The sequence below is a fragment of the Mycetomoellerius zeteki genome, unplaced genomic scaffold, assembly GCF_001594055.1.
Source record: "Mycetomoellerius zeteki isolate Tzet28-1 unplaced genomic scaffold, Tzet1.0 scaffold5, whole genome shotgun sequence".
Taxonomy (NCBI): Eukaryota; Metazoa; Arthropoda; class Insecta; order Hymenoptera; family Formicidae; genus Mycetomoellerius; species Mycetomoellerius zeteki.
In genome coordinates, this window is record NW_017257500.1 from 35842 (window position 1) to 63741 (window position 27900).

Below are 27900 nucleotides of genomic sequence, written 5' to 3' on the forward strand. Positions count from 1 at the left end.
AATTTACTGGAAATTGTAAATTTCCAATCATATTTAGACAATTTTCCAGTCATGAACATGTAATTTCCATGTAAAATTACATGTATTTTTTTCAGTGTAACTATGATTAATCATAGTTAATGATTAATCATAGTTAGAGAAATACAACTGAACTGATGGTTTTGTAGATAATTTTAAATGACCTTAGTTAGAAAAATTCAATTTTTCCATCAAGTTAAGTCTAACCACACCGAAAAACCATGCCTCAGTGACCAAAAGAGAACTAACTTCATAAAACTAACTTCATAAAAATCGTCACAATTCGAAAAGGATAATTTTTTTAAGGATTGTGAAATTAAAAATAACAAAAATAATACATTTGATCGTGTTAAGAATATATTCTTTTTGGTATTATTTGATTAATTAATAATTTTATATCAAGTTGAAAAATAGTTTTTTTATTTTTTTGAGAAACTCAATTTTTTTAAATTGTATAACTTTTAGAGTAAAGGAGTGAATCTCATTGCAAATATAAGAGAATGCCAACTGCAACGTATATTGAAGTAATGTTTATAAATTTGTAAAATACTTTATATTGTACTCACCTTGCCGAAATTCGAGAGACCACCGATTTGAGGCACTTGACCGGGTTCATCCGCCGTGCTGCAGTCTGCCCTAACGAACCAACAGGTCAGTAACTCAGTAGTTACAATTGTGAATGTTATGGCGATAGAATTCTCTCTAATCACAGGTCTCCACACGCACCCGTAACGATAACGACAATAGTATTATTCACAGGACAGCAGCTCGCGGTGAGCCACAATGGCTAGTTCGTAATCATACCACAACTAACTTGTTTCTATTCCGAATGATCTCGGGAATATTCTAGTACGCAACTTCATTAAATGTACATTGCACAATAGCGTTCATTAGATCTGATAAATGCTTTTGAAGTGAACTTAAGTCTCATTATTAATATCATCAACTTTTAAATTTTTATTTGACAAAATAGAGAAATTATCATGTAAATAGGCAGCTACGTTACTGTATAAAAATATCACTGTCTATTTCGGGTTTTTTACGTTTTTTAAGCAGAATAAGCTTAAGAGAACACTGAATAATTTATATACTTGAAAAAAATTAATAAATCTTCATACATATTTTTTAAAATAATACTAACATTTATTTATAGTAAGTAAATGTATTTACTTAATAAAAAAATGATAATTAAATCAAAAATTAATAATTCTTATATCAAATAAATATATGTTTACATTTAGTAAATACTTACTTAGAACTATTCAAACAAATAATAATAAATTAATTTTTTTAGTATAATTTTATAACAACTTAATCTTGTTTTATAAAAAAATCGATATATACTATCTGAAATGTTTCTCTTAATTCTCAATTTTTGTGATTTTATCTTGGAATAATTACGAACATTTCTGTATGGATCATTGATAGAATCGCGCGACAAATGTATTTTTGTGCAGCATGATGTATTGGTAATTGGATTCTGTGATGTAACGCGCAAGTAAATTTTACGTCCCGTTGAATTGGGTGGTTTTTATGCGAAAGAAAACGACCGACTGTAATGTTAACGCCGAGAGAAATAGATTTTCCTAATGTTCTCCCTAGAAGTCATTTTCTTCAGTACACTTACACATGTCTTTTAGTCACATATCACATTACGCCATCCCAATTCTCCCGGGGCGCGCGACTAATCGCGATAACAACTGTCGGCAGAGTGTACAGGCGGAGGAGAGTTAAATATCTTATGTAGATGGGGATTATGCTAGACGTACGACGTGCTTTAGGCGTCAGCTCGAGGACTCGAGGTAATACCACGCTGACAATCGTGCGCATTAGCGGCGTATCCCCTAAAGCCGTCACGAATGGAGCAATGATGCGGTGGCAATAATGGTAGCGATAATCGATAACCGAGCCCATAATCGGCCGTCGCATTGCACTATCCTTCGACTCGACTCGGGAGTCGTGGCTACAAGTTTTAGCCACATCGCCGGATTTAATTGCAAACGACGACGACGACGGCGGACACGCGCCATTAAACGTCGCGTCGTGGCTTTTCCTCTCATTCAGTTCGAGTGGCCAATTCGAAGCTGTACACGGCGCCGTCGTCGAACGTTCTGCCGTATCGAACTTAATCACGTGGGACTCAACGATCGGGCACCTGTCGCACTGCGTAAACGCGATTTCGCGGATTTATGGTCGCCCGCCTGGAGAGGCGCGACAGCAGCAACCAGCTGCATTTTTGTTTGACCGTGCGTCGTAATCGCCCTATCTATCGTGAAATGCCGGTTGTTCGACGGACGCGTATAATATTGCTACAATATACATTAATCCGGGCGGGATTTATCATGTTACACGCGAGATTTAATTGCAAAGCAACGGATGAGCAAAGCAGGGATGCATGAAATATAACGGCCGTCGCGGAAATAAATCGCTCTCGGCAATACTCCTATTGTTGACGACTTTTATTGATGTGGCTTCGCGCGTATTTTCGCGTGACATTTTTCTTAGGCCGGGTTAAGGGAATCCTAAAGTCGTCTGTTTTACCGATTCATGCCCAATGTAGTTTAATTCTATCAATTTCTATCAATATAGTTTAATTTTAATCTTGTTTCAACTAAGTCTTTATCTTTTTCCAATTTTAAGAATTAGGAAAAAACGAAGAATAAGTTGAACCGAGATTAACCTCTTTAGACCCCCCCCTACGTACATTTTAACGTATAACATACATCAAATTTGAAGACATTATCCGTTGAAATTATTTAATTCTATAGACCATTTGAAATCTGATGTACATAATAATGTTGGAGAAATAGTCAAAATTTTGAAAAAAATTAATTGTTTAGTATGAATTACTCATCAAAGTGCGCATAAATTGAATTAAAAAGAACTTTTTTAATATAATAAAAAAAATTAAATCTGAAGAGGTTACAGTTAATCTATTGATAGAAAGAGGCATCAGTAAAACCTATACGATTTACGTGTCATTTGACACATCACCATACTACTACAGCAATATCGCAGGTACAAATTATACGTACAAATTTTATAACTAATTAATTTTTCATATTAGGTATCTAAGCTTAATTCTAAAAGCTCTATATTGTTTCTTCATGTAATCCCTAGTCTAAAACAAAATTGTTTTGTATGTATATCTGAAGTACGAAACTTTTATACATAAAGTAAATATTGTTACAAAATGATGCCAGAGAGAAGGCGAAACAAATTATAATTTTTCAATTTTTTTTGTTTTTGGCATAAAGTCGACTGGTTTGGAATACATTATCGTTTAGATTTTAACTACGGAAAAGGATTTTTAAATCTGTATATAAAGGCAGTTAGGAAAATACTTGTTTGAAAAATAATCGGTAAAATCAACGACTTTAGAATCCCATTAAATATGCTTCTAGGATGGAGCTGAACGAGTTGATAGCCGTTTTGCGTGTCCCTCATTATACGTCGCGTAATAATGAAGTATTATTCGACGAAATAGCCAGAAATTCTCTTTTATTCTTGGTTACACGAAAATATTGAGAATGTTGTAAAACACGACATTTTAAATAAACGTACCTTGTTTAAATTACCCTTCGTGAATTACCCTTAATTTGGATAATTTCAAACTAAACGTATAATGAACATGTTGCCCAATTGAGTAAAATGCGAAAATTAGTGAGTTTAATCTGGACGTAATCTTTAAATAACAATATTGAATTGCAAGGGAATTGACGCAAAAATTTCAAAATCCTGAAATTCGTGTAGTGTTGGTTTTGATAAAAACCTTTATTGAAAAAAAAAAAAAAAAAAATTTTATGAGATGGCAAAAAGAGTGTTTGGAAGATAAATATAAATCCATTCCAACCATAAACGCGGTAACGCGGTAGAAGCATCAAAATTTATCTATAATAGAGCAGCAATTCTTCATCGCGACGTCGTAAAACAGAGCACGGTGCCATAAAATCGGAAGCCGAAACTGGGAGGGACAGATCGATCAGAGCTCATCCCGCTCATAGAAGAACGACGTGTCGGAATGCGCGATACCCTCGCGATACATCAGTCGAAAAGCTTTCTGTCGCGTTCGTCTTGCAGCCGTCGAGAAGACGTCTCGTAAAAGTTTACCGTCGCTTCGGCCATTGTTTGTCGCAATATTTCGAAGCTCCGTCTGCTGCGGCACCAGCTGGGCCGTACAATTTAACCTGCGATCTTCACATAATCCTACGTTCCCGTTTGATATTTTCTCTAAATAGCTCGACGTGCGGTAAAAAAAGATTGCTCTGAGTAACTCTATCAAGAGCTGGTAACATCGTAATTAAATTTTAAAGAAGAACTTTATTCGTAAAAAATATTGAAATATATATATTTTTTCCCTTTTTGTTATACTCTCCAGAACAGTTTAGAAACACTTTTTAAAAATTGATATTTTTGATATTACTGTATCAAATATTCATACACTGACATGTAACACTACTCAACTGTCACTCATCAATCTGGATGACACTATGCACATTTTTGTTTAACATTGAAAAATATTGAACCAGTGTTTTTCTATTTTTCCTCAAAATGAATTTTAAGGGTTGAAACCACCTCTCAACCACCCCCAAAAATATGTTATCTCGCCACGAGAATTACTCCGAGCATACAGGTGGCAACGAAATATGTTTCCGACGAAAGTTACAGAGTTGATGAAGATGTAATGATGTCCTTACCTTGATCTTGGAGATCAAATGTGTGTCAAAGTCAGGTTGATTTTTTCTATACTAACTTAAAAAAACAGCAAAAATAAGATGAAAATTAGGATTTAATGAAGTGGTACGGCTCCAATAAATATGTATATAAACCTTGTGCCAGTGAATTCTGAACTAATAAATATTGAAAATATTCATCTAAAATTCATTCTTGGGGGTGGTTGAGGAATATTTTCAATCCTTAAAATATTCATTTCGGGGAAAAATAAAAAAATACGGGTTCAATATTTTTCAATGTTAAACAAGTGTGCATAGTTTCATCCAGATTAGTGAGTAACAGTTGGGTAATTACTTGTGAGAAATTTTTCGTATTTGTGACTGTAATTACATGTTACCATAAATGTGGTTATTACTTTATAGGACTGTTACTTTTGACAACTTTGAAGATTGGAAGTTTTAAAAGAATTTGAGTTTTTAAAGTTAACTTGGAAACTGTAGAAGTTTAAGGTGCCTTCGAAGCTTTGAAGCTTCGAAAAATATATTTGTGCGAATAGAAAAAAATAGAAATATATTCGTAATATATATTTATAAATATAGTTTTCTATTCACAAATTTATATATTTTTTATGAAAATGTATTTATTATTAATTATATGTATTATATTAATAATTTCATAATTTTGATTCTTCGATATTTTGATCTTCGAAGAATATTAATGTTGAAACTTCGAATCGTGAAGCCTCGAAGTTCAAATGTCAAAGCTTTCAAAGCAAATTCAGTCCTAGTTATTATGCTATAATATTACTGATATCAACTATATGTAAATTTTATAAAAAAAAGATATATATATATTTGGCACTGTAAATGACAATAAATTATAGTTATTATTACTATAAAAATAGTTACAATTATTGTAATTTATCTATGTTTTATAGTCATTTTTTGGGTTCACCACATTTTATGTATTAATGTAATATGTTTTTTAACAATAATTCTTCAAATTCAATAACAGTTTTTGAACGTACAGAATTATTATTTAAACACATTGTTATATGGATATTTAAATAAGTAACTCCAAGAATGTGTCAATTTTTGAAGTGTTTCCAAACTTTTGGTCCGAAGAATATGTATCATTTGTTTTTATGTAGATATAGATACACATTTGAGTGCTAAATAAGTTTTTTTGGCTATTAATATAAAAGTAAATAAAATGTAATAGTAATTGAATATACGTATTTCTGATGAATTAATACTACCACGCAGGTTTTTCGTGTTTTCTAAGAAATAAGGGGTGCATACAAACTGCTTACTGAGCACTCTCTGAGCAAAAATTGGCAAAAAAGAGATTAATATGTTTATTTATTATAATATTCGTAATGTAAAATAACTTATCTCTATTTTATATTACGAATATTATAATAAATAAACATATTAATCTCTTTTTTTGCCAATTTTGCTCAATGATCCATAGTACAGAATGCATCCAAGGATTTTGAAATTTTTTCTAACGGTAAAATGACCGATTTAAGTGCAATATTGTCTAATCACTTAGTTGACTTTACGGAAATTAAAATTTTACGAAATGTTTTGAAGTATAAAAATATAGAAAGTATAATCCACGAAATAGGCCTGTATAACCGATTCTTCGACACTGCAATTATCGTTTTTTTCAATGCGGCCGTGGCTTTGAAAGGCCATACCAGGTAATACCGTAAAACTAGCTAAAGCTAGTCCGTGAATTTTGCGGATTACTTACTGCACAAACGCACCGCGGTCGTTATGCCGTTGATCTCTTACGGTCCGCGCGCGAACTATTATAGGAACTTTAATCCGTTTACGTTAAACGTTTTACTGCTCGCGTTCAAAGCGATAGCTTTTAATGCACGAGAAATGAACGAAACTGTACGGCTTGGAATTACCGTCGACCGGGACTACCGTCGACCGGGTGTTTCGCTCTAGGCAATGGGGATGAAAAGTCCTACCTGCAAAGGCACCGGTGATTGCATCTGCCGCGACGACCGATGTTATTATACGGCTTCATTTTCAGCAGCCGGACGGTAAAATTCTATACTATAATCACTATTCACGCATCAACGCGAATCGGGTAATATATTTTTATTTCAATTTTTGATCCGGACGAGGCGGATTCGTTGTAAATTATTTACATTTTCATCGTTAACTCTTTTTCGCTCGTCGATTACATGAATGCTGCGTTTAGATCTCTCAATCTCTAGTAAGCGTAATAAATTATTACAAAGCTTCCCGATTTGAAAAAATGAAACGTATTCAAACTTCAGTTTTGGCTTGAAAGTCATCATGTGAATAACAATCTTTCGTCTTAATCTTCCAGAGCTTGCGACAGGTTTATTGGATCCACTCAATTATAAATTTCTTTCAATAAAAAAATGTCAAACAGTTCAATTTTTTTAGATTACATCTGCAATTTGAATTGTTTTTATTAAAATATATTTAGTATTCATTCTTTTTTATATGAGTTATATTATTTTAGTTTCTTGAAAATTAATTAGTAGATATTTTTTTAACATAAATTAAATGAGTTAAGACTCAGCATTAACTCGTTCCGTTACTTCAAAACAAACACAATTTAAAAATGTGAGATATTACCTTGAATGAGTTAGATAGAAATTACTTTATTATAAAAAATGAACTAATTTAACTTCACCAAATGGTACTAATCATTCTTAAAATTTTTAAAGAGCTTATACTTTTTACAAAAGTGACAAATTTTGAGTTAATTTGTTTTTGTAAATAAATAGGAGAATCTTCTACATATATATAAAACGTTTAGAATTAAGATAGTTTTAGCAATCAAAGTTTGAAGAAGAAATTGTTTTTTTTTAAATTTAATCATTTTAGCTGATCAAGCTAAATACTGACTGTTTTGATATTTTAAGTTATGTCATTTTTAATGAATTATTTCAAACTTGTTATAATTTTGTAGGATATCAAAATCATAACTTAAAAGGAGTAATTTTTTCAAGGATTGTGAAACGAAAATGGTATAAAAACGACATTTGACATTTCTAAAAGTCTATTTTTTTTTGTCAATTATTTGGTTAGTCAACAATTTTTTATCAAATTGAAAAATAATTTTTCCTCTTTTCCGAAAAACTAATTTTTCGAATTGTCACTTTTAATGTAAGGGAACAAATTACATAAAGATTAGATAGATTTTGCTGTCAGCTCTGAAAGATCAATCCGATTGCGTTTACCGCTCTTAACGCTTTGATTTAAGCGAAATGATTTGGAATCTGGTTTAGAGCTTGAGTTTGTATACGTATAATGGTGAGAACCTCTCAGGAAATTGCAGCTTGCGTGACACAAGTATAATGGGTTAACGTAACGCGTTATACTCGCTTCTCGTATTGTGCACCGCTTTAGAGCTTGATCGTCGACATTCTTATTTCTGCGCTGGCACACTCACCAAGGCGTGTTACACGTGTGCGTGAGGGTGAGATATCTGGCGCCCAACTCGTACAGCATCCTCAGGACCGCCAGACTCGCTCCGACAGCATGGCCCCCTTCGACTCCTATCAGGCTTGCTAATCTAGCCTCTTTGTGCGCTCTCTCGATACCTGTAACCATACATTATAACTTATTTCATGTATCCTTTCCTTCCTGTCGTCGTTATTCACAGCGTGAATCTAGAGTCTCATCACATTGCGGACCCTTGCTCAGATGAGACGTTGGATTTGTATCATGAGAGCCCGATAACTCGGGGATGAATGTGTCGGATATGTGTTTCAAACAGATAAACCTCGCATGCAATGCACTTTTAACTCTAGCTGCTGTTTAACATTACGAAGGAACAACATAAACGAGAACGCTCTCTATGTTTCGGTCCCGTCCAGATTTGCGCGTTGTCCATTAACTTTTCTCTCGGCAGAATAATCTCGCTCTCGCGAGCTTTCGCACGTAACGCGAGTGACACGTGAATCTAATAACGGCTGGAACGTTGTTACGAAGTTCCGACCGTACCTCCGATAAGTAATACCGATGGTAAGTGGATCTGCGAAGTTTGCAAATTCTCTTTGCACGACATTGGAAAACAACGACAAAGTCGCGCCGGAAACAGCGCTCCCGACGGACGTATGTACTTATATACCGGAATTACGTCTGAAACAAAAATTTCATCAGAGAAAAATGCTTCAGTTATAAACGCAATATCTTTTTCACAATCCCTTTTTGTCTTGCATAATTTCAGCGTGAACAAGGCGAGTGCAGAATTCAATTACGATGTGCACAATGCGCGATGCACATGGATCATAATTAAATGAGCTTATCCGGCGTCTCCGATCTTCGGATTAATTAAATCTTTCAAATTGCCCGTGATTATCAGGAATGTCTCATCGCGACGATCGTTAATTACAAAGTGTAAATAAAAGTTAATTAACCCCGGCGCGGTGCACGACGTCCAAAGCCTGAAATCCGAGCCGATCGAAGAAAAGCTCGGCTTGCGGAATCGGAGCTCTTAATCAGGTAATCGGGCATTTTGTCAGCGTTCCGCGAATTCGATCTGCGACGTTTAATCGCTTAATCGAATTGGACGGCGCGAGATCTGGTCGGCGGTATATCTGGGAATCCAATTTTGCGGTCTGCGTTTTGCGGATTTGATTAAAGTACTCGTTGGACACACATTGGGAGGGAGAAGGTTCGCGAGGTGTCTCGCTGTCAATACGTTTGCGTAAAATTGCACATATATGATTACGATATATATATTTATAACGTTGTCCCATGCGAATTCTTAATGGTTGCTTGCGATACTCCGGCGTCGGCTTACGGTGGCTTTACGGACGAGTTCGATAAAAGGGGGAAAAAAGTAAGCGGTGTAATTTATCATCCAATTACAAAGAATTCACGGCAGCTAGGTGGAAGTAATACACTTGACGCCAACGGCGGATTATCGCGCTTCTAAAAATATCGTTCCGCAGCGAGGTAATATCACAAAAGCAGTAACCGGAATACATAATACCCGCGCTGCATCGTTACGATATATACCGGTGTATATTTTTAATACGTTCAACGTGCCTATACTCGCGTACCGGTCGAACGATCGATAATTGAAGCTCATGCAGATAGGGCTTTTGCATAGGATAAACGTTTTCGGAGATAAATTTAGTTTTATGATTTTAGGACACGTCAATTTTACAGTCTTTTGTAACTCAAAATGACTATTCTACTTAAATTAAAAAAAAATACACGTACAAAATTAAAAAACCAGCACTATTCTTTTAAAGATTAAATTGGTCTACTTTCTTTTTTATGCGAGCGACCCTCACAGCGCTGGCATTGACGAATTATAATTTTCTTCGTACTTGCGAAAGTTTGTGAAACGAAAGTTTGTAAGTAGGAGAGTGCCTGTACTAGAATTTGCATACTTTTTAAATGTATAATCCCGTTTTTAGGACGACAAATCGTGGAAGCCATCTTTCAATACGAAAACTTTTGACGTGTCTACACAGAAAAAACGGTTTTATTATTGAAATGTCTAAAAATTTAACTAGATTCATATCTGAAAAGAATTTCATTAAACTGTTAAAATAAATATATAGAACGCTTAAGGACGTAGAGTCTTTATGAAAAATGACTCGAATATTCATACTTTTCATATAATAATAAATGTTACATACATACGAAATAAATATTATAAATAAGGTCAATATTACAGTTCAAATAAAAATTTTCTCATTTCATTTTAATTATTTTTTAAAAATATGTTTACTTCTTATGGAAATAATTTTTTTATCTAAATTTTTTAATTTGGATTTTTTATTCAGATTTTTTTATTTGCTACTATACTTTTTATATTAATTTCAAATACAATATCATATGCTTACTTTAATAATGACGTAATTAAAACAATTAAGTTTTCTAGAGAAAAAAGAAAGCCTATACTTATTCAATTCAACAAAAAATTATTGACTATCAAGTAATGTTGGCAAAAAGAATATACTCTTAGAAACATGATCAAATATCGTTTTTGTCATTTTCCTTTCACAACCTTTGAAAAATCATCCTTTTCGAATTGTGATGATTTTGATATCCTACAAAATTATAACAAATCTGGAATAATTTATCAAAAGTGATATAATTCGAAATATCAAAGCTATTTATATTTACCTTGTATGTGATCGGTTAAAATAATTACATTCAAAATAAAATAATTTTTTTAAACTTTAATCACCAAAAGTGTTTTAAAATGTTCTCTGTTAAAAACTCTCTTTCTTATCTACAAAAACGACACATTTGTTACTCTTATAGAAAATATTACGATCTCTTTAAAAGTCTTAAGAATGTGACACAAGTGCTATTTGACAAACAGACTGTGAAGTTAAATTAGTTTACTTTTGATGATTGATAGACTAATCTTTACCTAACTCATTTATGATAGTAATTTGAAAATCACACTTTTTGAGTTGTGTTACTTTTTTAATTAAGGTAATAATATAGAAAAATCTATTCATAATGGTTTCATTTTATTAAAAATGTATATGATACATCCTTAAATGTTAATGATAATGCTGTACAAAATTTCGACATTCTAATAAACAATGAGTTTTATATAATTTGATAGTCCAACAAAATTATTTTTAGATGTATATCTAACTAAGTGTTTAGATACTTTAGCAAAATCATTCTTTCCGTGTATTTAAGATCGCTTTAACTTTGCCTCCTTCAGCTCTCAACGAATTCCTTTCTTCAACTTTTTAACAGCGGAAAGCTTAACAACGCATTTCTTCAGACTGCATTTTCGAAATAAATTGCATGCGTCACAAGCGAATGTCATTTGTCGCGGCTTTAATTTTTCCCGTTGACGTGGCCGACGATTACGTTGTATTACGGCTTCTCTAATGGACGAACGGACGAAAAAAGAGTGACGCGAATAAAACGCGTCCTGTCGATGGTCACCTGATTTAGTGCGGCTTGCGATTTATACTTTTGCACCCGCCCGCACGTAACGCTGATACATTTGATCCTACGAGTGTATCGGTTCGGGGTGTCCCTGCACGTACGTATGCACATATATCTCGCACAAAGTGCATGCGAATGTATGTTATACGTGCTCGCGCTCACGTATATACCAAGACTAGCATTTCGACATTATCGGAGGAGCTACGGCGAGCTCCATGGTTTTAGAACATTCTTCCATTCCTCCTGGAATTTCTCATCTTCCGCGTTCTACAGGAGCCTTTTCTTCCATCTGGCAGATTGCTTCCCCAAAGTGCTATATTTTGTACTTTCTCGCTTGCGAGCTCTCTTCGCGCGAAACCCCCTTTTGCCAGACGGGAGAGATAGTGCACCACCGTGATGTGTAACGTGCATGAAATTTGCATATTTTTAAAAAGACGAGCACGCGGTTTGCTTTACGGTGACGTACGATCGTTTGTCTTTCTATCAACGCTCGCGTAAATGTACTGCGAGTACAAGCGGAGACAATGCTTCGAGAAATATGAATCGAGAACGGATTGCGCGCATAAGGCAAAGTATGTGATTTTCTTTATACCTACTACGTGTCGAAGGAAAAATGCGGTAGGGGACGTAAATGTAACTCCGAAAATTAAACGTGACTTTTTTCGAGACAGATACACTAGCGAATACTGTGCGAAATTGTTTTCCTCAAAAATGTCACTCGCCGAGGTGGATTCGACACTCGAAAATATCACGCGAAAATGCGAAACAACGTATGTCGGAATTACAACGAGCGTTTACATTCTCCGAGATACTTTGGCCTTTTTAATCAGCGGCAAAAAAGTTCCCGTGACACGTGGAGGGGACGCGGGAACGGGCTGTCGGTTTCGTACAATCAGCTGTCCGTATGTATGAACGTACATATGCGTATTTTATGTTCATTTGCATATGGATGTGCACGGCGACATGCAGTCGTCGACATTCGGGGTTATCGAACGGAGTACGTCGGTCGGTAGCGCCGGACCGACATTTTTCCATTCCAGTTGGAATTTACCATCCGGCGCATCTTCCTCGTGTTCCATCATCTTCCCATCGGATTTGCGTTACGCTTAGACAGCGCGCATTGTGACAGCGGGACGGCGAAATCCAGCAGCAAATATTTGCTCACCAAATATAGGAAATTTTCTAGGAATTCGTCCGACGCGTACATCCTCGCAAAATAAGACACATTAAAAATCACTGCGGGAGGGGGGGGGGGGAAGAAATGATAGGGGTTTCTTTAAGCGACGGAACGTTAAAAAAGAAACAATTGGTCTGTTCGACTTGCTTACACTTTTTACATTCACCATCTTCGTTTTCTCTCTTTTCAGCGCCAAATATATATCTATCTCATTTTAAGTGTAAAACGTGTAAAAAAGTGTAAGCAAGTCGAATAGAGCTAATAGCAATTGAGGCGGTGAAAAGCTATAACAGAAACTTTACGTTTATAAATAAAAAAGAATTCGATATATTCTGTCAGAATGCAGGAATATGCACGGAATTTTCTATACAAGATAATCCCCAATCTGTTATATATTCAGCCAAATTTGCTTTAATCTCTTCCGTTTCAAACTTCTTCGAATAACTCTATCAAAGGTTTCATTGAATAAATATCATAAAACGTTTAATACAATTCTCATCGATATCGCTTAATTTCGCGTCTGATTGAAATATTCATTCGATTGTCTCGAGACTATAACTTCTATTTATATAATGCTTGCAGAGAAACAAAAGCATAATGACTATTTCCCGTAATATTAAACTTGATAAAACCGTCTCTGTAATATATCCGTCTCGCGAATATCCATCTTTTCTTAGAAATACATACGACAAATATTTGTCAATCGATAAAGCGACGTTATTTACCAGAATTCTGTTCATTTTTTCTTATTTTTTCAATGTCGCAAATTCATCGCGTTGTAATTGTCGTTATCATCGACTTTTCTTTTCTTCTTTTCCGATTTTTGCATGTTTGAAGACAAATCTATCAAAATCTTATGTTTATGATAATATTTATTTCAAAACATTATGATTATAATGACTGCAGGAATAAATGTAATAATAAAAATATCTTTAAAGGGAAGAACGATTTTTTTTATTAAATTATATGGAGATATCACGAAATTAGCACAAGAGTGACAATTTCTACTTTAAGCTTTAAATCTTAAGCCGTAAGTAATTGATCGAATCACATGTGAAAATAATCGATTATAATTGGTCAATTTCTTACGGCTTAAAACTTAAAGCTTAAAGTTAATGGCTTATTACAGAAAGCCTATGAGACAAATACGACATACTTGCAAACATTTACAAAACTCTATAAAATAAGAATACGTCTAAAACACATCCTAATCTATTTTAAAATACTTTATTTAAAATACTTTGATTTTTAATTTTTTCTAATTATCTCTTTTCGATTTTTATCGAAATTTCAATGGATCAATATCCTTTTAGTTTTTAAAAAAGAGGAGCTAGTACATATTATTCTTATTTAATTCAAGTCTTTTAAAAGACAAATATGAAATGAAAACATGACAAGTCCAGTGGCTGTAACAATTTGTTGTTGCAAAGCGGCAGTAACGAATATGGAACAAAGTGGCGTACAAAATTTATCGTATAAATGTGATTTTCGGAACGCACCAAATAGTACACTATATTTTTATCAATACGAATGTATTTGACCACATCATCAGATTTTTTTATGGCATCAATAAATTTGTTCCGTGCTGCGTAAGAGATTCGATCCTTTATGTGAAAATTTTGCTTTTAAAAATAAAAGAGAATCGATACGAGAAAAACATTTTTCCCTGGGATCGATCTTATTACATTCTCGTTTTTTTTTCCAATCTTTTAGGGGAACATCGCACCTGGAAAACTCAACTGTTCATCGGCGGATAGTTCTGAAATGGATTCGACGAGGTCGAAAGATGCTTCTTACATTGGAAAAGCGATTGCTCGTTTCCCGGATCGCACTTCTTCCACATGGTCTAAAGTGCATCCTAAATTTTTGAGAGAAAGAACACGTAGCGAAGATGATGGAGGGATGCGAGAATGAAGCGTGGGATGGAAAATGACGATTCTGGCTTACCTCCGAATGTCGAGGGATCTCGAATATGTCGAGAACTCGCGGGAAATAGGTAACACGATTCGACAATGAAAATTTAATGCTGTAGCGATTCGCTCGGTTCCAGACGCTCCGGGACGTAGCGAACACGTGCTGCAGACGACACATTTCCAAGGCCGACATTTTAAATTATATTTTTATTTTTGTGAATATCCATCAGCATGCGAAACATGCGAGACATGGAGATTACAGGGAAAGGTCGGCGCCGAGTGCGGATGCGGATAACGGCTGAGAAAAAAATTTCATACAATGAATCTAAAAATCTGTTTGTACGGATAAGGGGAAGATCCAATGTGGATTTTGTCTCTATAACTTTAAACATTAGCCGGGGTCTATTGGAGAATAGATTGATATAGCGAGCAATTATGCAAGACTGATCCAGTGCCGAGCAGCACATTAATCTCCGGGTGAAACTCGGATTATCAAGTAATATGCCTGGTATTAAAGGGTTAAGTGGAATATTCGTTATAATTTGGGGTGGATAAATTTCCCGTTGGATGAAAAATAGGGAGCATTTTAAATTGATGGCTCTCACAAGTTCTTCTGCGGAACGTCGTTCACATATTTTTCTGAGTGGCGAAGTGCCGACCGAGCGAACTCAATCGAAAGTATTCTAAGCTTGAAAGTATCGAGCGAGACTGAGGTCGAATCATGTTGGCATTTCGCCAAATGTATCGCCGAGTGAATTTTCATTCCCAGGCCGTGATGGATTTAACGTTTCGCTAATAACTTATGCATTCTTGATTTTATCGCTGCATTCCGCGTAAACGGGCGGACGAAAATACGAACCTTCCGCTGTGGTAACGAGGACCATACTGTCCGCATGCTTGTTGACCAATCGGCGAATAAGATCAATCTGTTCCAGGGCCAGCTGGACCGAATCGAGATGCTGCGACGAGCAGGGCACATACGCGGACCAGAACTGCAACGATAAAGCGGAAATGTATGTAAGTTAAATCGCACTTCAATTTATTGCTTAATCTTTAAGTGGGTAGGTGGAGCCACACAGTACTTTAGATACAGTTTTCTTTAAAACTTTGTTCTGCACGCAAAAAAATATTTTGCTGCTCCAGCTAGAATTATAGCTGTTTTTTGTATCTGATAGAAAATTATGTATCATACGCATAGAATTTATAGCACAAATCTAAATTCTATCTCTGTCATCTATATGATTAGATGCAATACATATTCAATATCGCAGTACCTGCTAGAAATTTATCTATTCCAGCTATTTTTCGTACTTAAATAATTTTCGCTGTAATTGCAAGATCACTTTTTTGAGTGTGGGAAAGGAAAATAAAAAGTATTGTCTTACGGAAAAAAAAGATTGTGCGATGTGTACCCGACTGCGGACGTCGAACGTATGAAACCCGGACGATCTTGCTCGTCGAATATCGCGACTCGGCCCCCCTCCGATTGTTATCGGAAAAACCCAAAATCAGCCACGATCGGCGATCTAAAGAGCCGCCGGTCTTCGCGGCGCCGATACGAGAGAATCCGTATCGCGGAACCTTTGATGACGCCGTAGATCCAAGATCGATAGACGCGGGCCCTAGATCATACAACACCGCGCCTCTTTGTTCTCGCCATTAACCTTTTTTGGTTTTGGCGACGACACTGTGAATAAGAGCCGCGTGCCTCTGCGTGTGTGTACCGACCCTTTCTATATTTGTTATGTCAAATTCCATATCTGAGCTCAGACGCGCATCACCTAATTAAAAATTAAGAATTAAAGCTTACAAAATTCATGAGCATAGCATAGCTAGCATAAGACAGTTTGGACCAATGATCATGTTATGTAAATTAATACGGAAACTTTATGTTGGATATTTATTAGTCCAGACGAGCTTATGTTATGCTATGCTATGTTTATACATTTTGTATGCTATAGCCCTAAGACTTTTATTTACTCACAACTATTGTATTATTTAAGATTATGACGTTAGAAGCGAGAGAATACGTAATAAAAATGTTTGCAAATTATATTTGAGTAGAAATGTTTTTCAATGAAATAATATTTGTGATTAATTGAATAGACTTACCTATAAAATATATTAAAAAATTGCCCAGATAGACAGATGCGCATAAATTTTACTGCAACTTTACGTTGTATTCGATCATCAAATCCGTAATAGGTGAGGCGATTGTGACCCCAAATATTGTAGTCATATTTAGTAAATCAGAAAATGAAATACTATGACGCAAATATGATGTAAATATGACAAACAAAAATCTGATTCTTAGTGTCTCATATTTACATCATATTTGCACATCATGATATTTCGTTTTCTGATTTACTAAATGCTGCTGCAATATTTCGGATCTTAATCGGCTCGTCTATGAAGCATTGGATGATTGTAAGATAAACGTGAAGTTGCTGTAAAGTATATGTACATTTGTCTACTGAGTATATTTTAACGAAAAAAAAATTTAATTATAATTTAATTTGTTTTTATTTTTTTAGATTTTATTTTTTATTTTCGGAATAATTATTAAGTTTATTAATTATTTTTCTGTACATACAAATTCTTATAATTATATAACGCAATTATAAATATTCTTGAAAACGCATGGAGTATCGACGGGATTTGAACCTACAATCTTTGGGGTGGTAGCCTACCTACGCTAACGCTGAGCTAATCGCACGCTTGTCTGAACACTTATAAATTTGACATATATTGGATTTTATTTTGTCATTCGTACTGATCATATATGTAATATGCATGTTTATATACGGGTGTCTGATCAAGGTTATTGGAGGTTGTACCTCTTATTTTCATTTTTACGTAGAAATGAATTTTTGTGCAAAAATGAAAATAAGAAAAACAACCTCCAATGACCTTGATCTTGACAAATTTATCCAGGAACAAAGTTATCCATGATTCTGAACAACAAGAGGTTTTAGCCGTCCGTCGGACACCTTGGGTAATGCTAATGCCGGCGGTACTGTAATTTTCAAGCCTTTATAATTCGAAAAGTATATAACTTAATGAAAATGAATTTAATTATAGTGTTTTGGAAAGCTCTCGAGGTTAGCTACAAGAATATGTAATAAAAAATAGGGATTCTACTTAAGAAAAAAAACATTAATGACCTTAACTTGATTTTGACAAGGTCACTCAAGGTCAAGTCCACATTTCCATCATGTGTCCCTCTTCAAACCATGCAACTTTCGATGGAAAAATCAACGCCACACTGCGTGATTTCTGTGGACTTTCGCGCGAATTTTTCATAATCGACATGTTTATTTAAACTTTATAGTATATTTATCTTACTTTATGCGGCATGAAATAAGTAAAAGTTTACAAATCATTTATGCTTACTATGACATCACATCAGGATTACGAATTCTTTCAACAAAATTCGGTATATCAAAATCGACATTTGTTTACCCAAATTTTACAGTATATTTATCTTATTTCATGCGACATAAAATGAAGAAAAATTTAAAAATTATTTAAGCTTTCTATAGCATCACATGATAATTGCAAATGTGCATCATTATACGATGTAGTTCATTTAATTATGTATGATGTAAATATTTCATATAGCAATATCGTAAAACGAATATTATAGATCTGAAGATATATTTTCATACATATGTTTTTGTAATTCTATAACAAAAAATTTAATCATTCAAATAACCTAAATTTTATATTTTCCTTAATATAAACGTTTTTGCTTTTATAATGTCATAAATGATTATAAAATTGTTCTAAATTTTCAGTAAATTAATTTGTGCATATCGTGATCGTCATACAAGTCTATCTGGGTGTCTTTTTGTTTCAGGAAGAAATTAAATCATATTCATTTCTATATGGTTTTAATTTGATAATTTTTGATAACAGTGAAACATAGCTTATTTTGTTTTTGGTTATGCATAATTCATTTCCAGATATATGATCATTTATTAATTAACGAAATAAAAAGGAGAATTTTTGATATATTTTACAAGTCAGTTTTATCGATTGTAATCCTAGTAGCAATTTATTGGCAATATTAGTTAAATATATGGGATGCATTGGGGACGTATTGAACTAATATTAAGTCAATATTGTGCCAATAAATTGTATTACTAGGGAAGTGTTGTTTTATTGAAACATATTTTCATCACCATATTAATATATTTTGCAAGAATTTTTATTACGTATTTTCTCGCTTCTAACGTCAAAATCTGAGTAGTGGTAAGTAAACAGGAGTCTTAATCTACGTAAACATGTTGAACGGTGCTTTTGATTTTTTAATATTTAATACGCACACACATACACATATACACAAAGACCATATAATATACTAATATTTTACTGTAATTCATGTACAACGAGCAAACGTAAACGCAAAACTAATTATTATTTAATTATTTCAAAAATATGTAAATTTTATATTGCGTTGAACTTTATGGAATTTATTATGTTAATGGATATATTATAACGATATTGTAATGTAAAGTAGACTGTTCTTATACTAAAGCTAAAATCGATAAAAATAGCTCGATTTATTGCAACGGATTATCTTTATTCAATATTGGCTCGCGGGCTTACTCGCGTTTAAAACACGATAGCATTAATCGCATTCGTATTCTAATTACAAGATATTTCTGACACATATAATGCTCCGCTTTAATCCAGCATCTGATAACGCCAGGAATAATTAAATGCGTATTACGATAGTCTACAAACGCGAGAGTAATTTGCATTTTAAATATCGCCTGATATCGGCGATGATAATAAATAACGAAAACTTAAGGGTCCTTTTGCAATGCATTCAAAGCAAGAATATAACGGCTTGGTTCGGAATAATTTGAATGTTCTGAATGTGTCTCCTAAGGTTACGCTCCATGCACGACATGTACTTGGCGCTGCAAAAAATAGCAAATGCGAATTCAAAAAGCACGCGATACGAAGATCGTGATTTCTGTTTCTCTCCCCGTCACGCGAGCTCGTCATGTACAACGATTTCTCCTACTTACTTTTCCTCGTTACGACTTCCGTTTGACATTACTGGGATTTATGCGCATTTTTTAGACGTTTATCATTTGTAGTCAAATAAGCGGGTGATTAGATTTCTTTCACTATTAAATTCATAATATCAAATTATATCCAATTTGTGTAGCAATAACCGCGGATGCTCATATAGGCATTTTATTTATATTTGATTTATTCTTGGGGCTACAAAATTCTTTTTAGTTTTATTTTTAATAATTTAAAGATCTTATTTTTCTTAATTTATTCTCTTTAAATACTGACAATGAGAAAAAATGTCTAAAAATATATTTGTGAGAAATATATTTATTTCACTGAAATAAATATTTATTTAAATACCGGCGAAATAAAATTTTATTCCTAGCAAATAAGCCATCTATTTTATTTTTTTGCAATTAATGAGATATATTTCACAAAAATGAAGTATATTTCACAGAAATGTATATTTCGTTATCACAATCAAATTTCATAAGTAATATTTGCTTCGCAATACTTCGATATTTTTCTCTCAGTGTGTACCCTGTCAAATTCATAATATCAAATTAAACCATATTTGAATTATTTTTTAATCATTTGTATAGGTCGCCACTGCTCCTATTCAATTTGTTGTTAATTTAATTAAAACAATGGAATTGAACAATTTAAATCAAGATGTATTAAATTTAACGTTAGTTTATTATTTACTAAGTGCATATATATTAATGTAGACATTGTTTACTAACTACAAAAATGGATTGATTTAAATTTTGGCATACATGGAAGTTAAAAGTAACAAAATGTTATTTAACTCAAGAAATCTATTACGAAAAACATAAACAGGTACAATTGAATTGGATCTAAGTGCTTAATAATGTTTAGATAACGATTGTTTGTAATACAAATAATAGATAATATTCAACCATAATTAGGTTAAGGGATTGGGGTACCATTGCTCTTTGATATTTAATAGTTGTTCTTCCTTATTATACTTTAACATACTGTTAAATTCATATTATTCATAATGTCAAATGATATCCAACTTCAGGTATCTTTAATTATTTCTATAGGTCATATAAAGGTTTTAAGGGGCGAAACCCCTTATATATAAAACAGTGTTCAGCTTTATATTTCAAAAATTACTCGAGATAGCAAAAATATCTAATACAAAAGTTTTACAATAAAATTATCTCTATTTGTCTACATGAATAATGCTTTTAAAAAATAATTTTTAAAATATGAATTTAAAAAAAAATTATTTTGAAAAAAATTATTAAAGATGTGTGAATAGAAATAATTTTACAATACAGTTTTTATATAAATTTTTGGTAAATATTCAGAAAAAGGGAGCCACCTCCGATGACCTTGATCTAGACATATGTTGTCAAAAACTATGTTTGCACCGTGCACTTAGTCCGCGACCTATACGATAGTGTCTTTGTTTAATATACAGGATAAACAAGGACATCTATTGTATAGGCCGCGGCCTAAATGCACGATGTAAACGTAGCCAAAGTCATCACCCTGAGTGATCTCCACCAGGTTATAGGTGGCGGTCGCTGTCCGTTAAAAAGTTATTAACAGTTAAAGTTAGTAATTATTTCACTGCTTTACACGAAAAATCAGATAACTAAGACCTTTGACTCTCACCCCCCCCCTCCCCCCTCCAAAGAGGCGCACGAATCTCACCTTCGACTCTCACCCCTTCCTCCTCCCTGCAAAGGGGCGCCCGACTCTCACCCCCCTCCCCTCTGCAAAGGGGTGCGCGACTTCCACGCTCGTCAAACATTCACACGTACAAGTCTATTTATTCCTCGGTTTATTTTGCTTACATTTAAGCAATGGAAAGGTCACTATTACAATGCTCTTTTCTAAATTTATCTACTCATGTAAGCTACAAGTATATAAAGTCACTTGTAAGTGCATATATTAATGGACGTTGTTTGAAATTAATCATAGAAATGAATTGATTTATATTTTGTCACACATAGAAGTTAAAAATAACAAAATATTATTTAATCACGGGATTGAGTTATCATTGCTCCTTTGACATTTAACAGTGTACAGCCTGTACATATATTTCTCTTGAGGAAAATGAGAAAACGCGATTAAGCGAAGTTAATAAATTCTTATCAAGAGACTGTTGGCTGATGTCCCGTCGGACGACACTGTCGGAACTTGGAAATGAGCAACATTAAGTTCTTGCGCCCGGTCGGAACCGAGGCCATGGTGTCTTACTTCGGTGCGAATTTTCTGCATTATGCACAAGTGCGCGCATCGCGCGTCGTCGCGTCGGCGGGAAGTTTTATTTAACAACGCGGACGAAATTTATGTCCAAAGCGTGAGGTTACCGTCGCGGTGTCATAAATCAACGTACACGGAGGAGGCGCGAGACATTTCCGCTTTTTCTCGTCATGCCCCCCTCCCTTCGATGTCTGCCGCCGACAGAAATTGCACTGTGAATTGCGATGTCGCTAATAGTGACGGGCTTTAATCGTGTGCGATACCAGCAGTGGTAATTACTACGTTTGGGACGTCTGTATTTTGAATACTTCGACGACTTCTTCCGCGAGACGGCTAATTGCGATGAGTAAATAATTCAACGGCAGCGGAAAGTTCAGCCTACGCTTGCGGTTTAATGGGTGGTACGTCAAACGGAAACGGCAAGACGGCAGCTTCTAACTCTAACTTCTAATTACTTTTGCATATAGCTGAATATCCACTTGTGGCGGAACGATCGGAGAAAGAAAACACGGATTTGTCGTTATCGAACGAATGACTGGATGGACATTATCATTCGGGAATAGTCACCTGGGATGTTTTTATACTTTCACCTAGCAACGAAAAAGTGTGAATTATAATATAGATATTGTTTTAACATATTTCTTTTTTTAATAACTATTTTTAACGAATCTTTAAATATGCGATTCCACCGAAAACTCACAATAAAAAATTTCTACCTATTCCCATATAAATGGACAAAATATTAACGGTAGTTACTTTTATAATTTTCTTACTTTTTTATATATGACATACAAAGGTACATTATTCGTACTGAGTTAGACATTGTCCTGGGTTTGCAGTTATCAGCAATCTCAGTTTTAAACGAATCTCAACTTCAAACGGTGGAAGGAACGTGATTTTACGAGATTACGAGAACAGAGCTACGTAATCTTGCATCAGAGTAAATGCAGGGATATTAAGCAGAATATACTGACATCTGTATTAGCGCACAATCACCCTTCATTCTCTCTTTCTTTGGATATTGTAAGGAAGCAGTTACCACGGTATTTTAGGTCAGTCGTTCGCATAAGAACATGTTTCCGTGCATGTGCGCGCGTGTGCACGTGTATACGCGAGATTTCTTTTTCCCTTCTGCACCACTAGTTCAGCTCCGCACAAGAACGAGCAGTAGTCACGGTGAGTTTTAGGTCAGACGTTCGTAAAAATACTCTCCTCTTCGTGTATAGAACGTGTCGCGTCTGCGATTCCACTTAAAGGCGAACTGTAGCTCTGTAAGAGCTGCGCTCTTTTATATATATATATATATATATAATATATACGTTTTAGCAATTTTGTGGTTGTACGATGCGAACTGGCTATTAAGACGGCCGTTTTAACTTATCCTGTGGAGAGCACTACACGAACAGCCGCCATGAGAATCAATTTAAAAAATTGCTTTCTTTTTCATCGCGTTACTTTAATTCTTACATCTGGCGTTGTGTAAATTTTAAACGTATTTCATGTTATGGTATCACTTATACTCCATTTCTTGAGATATAATTACACATTATTCTTAATTCAATTTTCAAGCAATTCTAGAACTTCAATTTACATTTAAAATTCTATAAGAAAATCTTAGAAGCTTTTTGAAAAACTTTATACATAGTTATATATTATATTATCAAATATTTTGAAATTTAAACATTTTTTGGAATCTGGAAGTTTTGAGTATATCACAAACTTTGATGAAACAGCAAAGATTATATTAAATTCTGAGCAAAACTATTTATTATTATTTATAAATATGGTCAATTAATACTAATATTAAAACTATTTATTTTTATTTATAAATATGGTCAATTAATACTAATATTAAAAATTATAAATAAAACATAACTTTAATTTAACATCTGGCATATGTTGCATATTCTTATAATTTATAAAAAACATAAATTACAAAAAATAATATAACTTTTAACATATTATTGTTTTAATATTCTAAAATTGTTAGAGATTTCAACATTTTTAAAATTAAAAAAATTTTTAAAGTAATAAAAGAAAGTTTTCAAAATTTTCAAAAATTTCTAATTTCAAATAATAGAAATAAAAACACTTTTGTTATATCTTCAAAATCATTAAGTTAATATACTCGTTAATATTACAAAATACAATAATTAATAAATAATATTATAATGTTTAACTGTATTAAAATATTTTAATAAACAATTGCGACGAAACGAAATTAATCGATCGTTCAAAGGTCGAAATAGATGACAAAATGCTTTTATTTCAATAATAATAATTTAGTATGCGAAAACAATCGATACATAAACTGCTTGTTTTACAATCCTTTTTTCTAAAATTCTAAATTTTTAGTCGAAAAATTGGTATTAAAAAAATTTGATATGAAAATTGGCTATTAAAATTTTTTGTGTTTAAATATCCAATTAACACGCAAAATTGCTTTTATTGCTTTTATTGTCATTTACTCAGTTATTGAATGTAAAAATATATAATGAGGAAGCGGGACAATGATGGAAATTCAATTTGATCGCAGTTATAAAAAAAAGGTAAATGTGGGGGAAATCGTATGCCGTTGGCTTTCCAACTTCTCCATCGGTCTCACTCCTCTGTATCTAAAATTCCGAAACAGCCATGCGAGACTTAAATTTCCTTCCGTCCGTACGAATTGCTTCTCTTGACGAAGATGCCGAAAGTGTATGTAACGTAAATTTCCAGCGAGAATCCAGCGACGCGATAAATCAGGATGCCTCATCTTAAGTTAGAATACACTTTCGCGATTTGTGATGTGCCGGAAGTGCCGAAGATTTCTCGAGATAGACAGCCCGAGGGTTCAAACGAAAGTATACTTGTCACATGTACTCTTTGAATTCTGCGACGCGCTAGTGTATTGTGCGTGAGAAATTGTAGCGAGATCTTTTGACTTTCTTTTATACTAGAAATAGCCTCTCCAAGTAAATAAGATCTTTCTTGAGAAATGCTGGAAAAATGCTGTATACAAAGACTAATAGACTTCGTGTAATATCTAACAGCGAAATTTTTATGTTATAATGTTGCAAAATTGATGTCTGTAATCTGTTCTGTTGTTGAATTGAAAAAGCGGTCGTTGTACGAAAGGATGGAAAATCTCGTCTATGCCGCGATGCCGTCTAAGACTCTATGTAAGTCGACGGCACGCGATCAATGGTAAGTAACCTTCCGCTACCGGATACCGTCAGCTCGTCTGAATTAACCAGGACAGTGATAGATCGAGGCGAGCCTCGGTTTGGCTGCTGTATACATTCGATATATGCGTTATGTACATGTTACATGAATGTGTACGCGCGTTCGTCCCAATGGACATAACCGAGTGGTTATCCCTTTCGTCTTGACGTTGGCAGACTGAATATCTTAAGGGATCTGTCGAGATCGAAACATAGGCAACTCAAGATGCAAGCTATATGATCTCTTTCCTTGTAGAAAAGTATTACTGTGCAGTAGTATTTTGAGGCATTACTGTACTATTGCACTATTACACTACAGTAAGTGCGCAGTAGTGTTGTGGTGCAGTAATGTCTCAAAATACTGCACATTAGTAATGCTCAGTAGTAGTTTTCTACAAGGGTTTAAAAATATCTCTTTTTTAATATTATAAAGATTTCAACGTAACATACTGTTTAAATAATCACGTTTATAAAATTATAACAAGGCAAGAAGGTTAGGTAGCCGAGAATAATTTAATATCAAATTATTGCCAAAAAATAATAGGACGTTTCAACTACACAGAGCATTCATTAGTTAATGTGAAGTCGGTAGAATATAAAAATTTGAATGTTAAAGGTATATAGTTTCTACAAAAAGTGACTGGAATTGGAAATTTATATTTTCCATATAAAAATGAATGTTATATACATATGAAACAGTTCAATATTTATATTTTAGAATACAATTTTATGGTTTGAATGAAAATTTTCTCATTTTTTTTAAATCTCAATTATTTTTTAAAAATATGTCTATTTCTTTTTGAAATAACTGTTGACCTAGGTTTTAAATCGCCGCCAACCTTTTTGTGTTGCCTTCAAAATACAATATAGAAAAAATTTGTAATTTTTTTCATTTTGTTAAAAAATACGCTTAATACTCTTCTATTAATACATTCTTAATAATTATTTTGAAGCCATTTTGATATACATCTTCAAAGCCATACATCTTCAAAGTGCAAGAACGATATTATTTTTATGATGCTCCTACAATTTATTTTTAATTTTTATCTATTTATTAATTTGATTCTGTCGACGTCTATTTGCATTTTAACATTAAAGTTTTTATATTCTACCGATTTCATTATGATGAGGACTTTGCGTGATTGATATATTCTATTACTCTTTTTACAATGATTTGATTAAATTATTATTTATTATCTTAATTTCTCATTTTTATTCGTTCTTTTAACCTTGTTACTTTGCTTTGCACAAGTTTGATTTTTATTTGATATTATTGTTAATAAAATTCCAGTTATTAATAAAATTAAACAAAATCTATATAAAATCTGATTGGACACGCACGCTTCTATTATTATTAACGACGTTCTACACGATATTTCACGTTATGTGCCTTCTATACGGTATAATTACAAAATTCTCCCGTCAGTGGCATTCCGATTTTAATTGCATTATTAATTGTTTCGTATAAAAGTATCTGATATCTTTGAAAAAGTTTTCGCGTAATTATTCAACCATTGTTGCGTTTGGGTCATCATCGTAATAATTTTTCCTCGTTATTACGCCATGCCTCGCAAACCTTGCGCGCGATCACAGATTGGCATTAATTATGAAAAATTGCTCGTAACGCGCCGCGGTATGTTGCACGTGCGCGCATCGTAAATATGGTGCGTTTTACTAGCATCTCTATTCATTATGCATGAAATTAATATTCCATTTAATAACATTAATGATTTCATTACGTTGCAACGGTAAATGGCGCACATTTACACGTCTTCTCGTTAGCTCGGTGGATGCTCGTTTGGCTTCTCCTCCCTCCCCCTCCCCATCTCGCTGGAAGATGAGCGGATACCTTAACATTAAAGCAACTAAGACCTCGATCCTTTTCAAAGATGCCGTATTCCACACTGCACTTCCACGAGGGCACTGACTTTTCGGATTCGTGGCAATTCCTTTCTTGCGGCTTACCACCTCGTTCGCCGTAAGCGAGTCTAGAAACGGGAGCGCTTAATAGTTGGGGATCACCCCGAGACTGTCTTTGCTAACGAGAACGATGGTATTTTCAAAGGTCTCTCGAGAAATTTTCTTTCCTCCCCACAAGGACGCACGATGATATTGATATATCGGGCGATCTTCGACATTATCCTTTCATCCGACACGACGCAACGTGATGTCGCGTCGGGGCTACGAGCTCGATTTCTGCATCCCGCCGCGCCCGTTCGACTGCAAATTGCATTGTAACTGAAAATTTCACGGGGATTTAATCTCCTGCGATGTATTATTTACTTACTTCCCATGTAGCACGTGCGAGTAACGGCTCCGTTAATTCGTAATGCATTTTAACGGATTCTGCACGCAGCCCTCGAATTCCGTTTGAAAAAATGTGGGTTTATCCAAAGTTATATGGTAGAGTACTGACTGCACCATCCGCGTGTAAAATTGGTTGACAAAATGAGAGAAATAGGGAAGATGGCCAGTTTCTATTGTTTTAATCACAATTAGAAAAAAAGAGAGATTGGCCATTATTCTTCCCTCTCATTTTTATTGACCATATTTGGTGTACTAAATTCGGTCATTTATATTATTTTAGAGTAGTGTACATTAAAGATTGCTTCATGTAAAGTATCTAAATGTAATGGCATAATATAATTTACGTAAAAATGAATTTTTAGTGCAAAAATGAAAATAAGAGGAATAATCTCCAATGGCCT

The 27900-nt window shown here is 34.0% G+C and overlaps 1 protein-coding gene across 1 annotated transcript in view; it reads right to left on the reverse strand.

The window, feature by feature from the left end:
- Positions 1-27900, reverse strand: part of LOC108727495 (dipeptidase 1) — a gene marked incomplete at its 3' end in the record, with an annotated part of 89738 nt that overhangs the window by 28418 nt on the left and 33420 nt on the right. Inside the window, exons 3-5 of the mRNA XM_018455637.1 lie at positions 15577-15709; positions 8140-8290; positions 585-654 (exon numbers count right to left, since the gene is read on the reverse strand). Of these exons, the coding sequence (XP_018311139.1) occupies positions 585-654; positions 8140-8290; positions 15577-15709 (354 nt within the window). The remainder of the gene's footprint in view (positions 1-584; positions 655-8139; positions 8291-15576; positions 15710-27900) is intronic.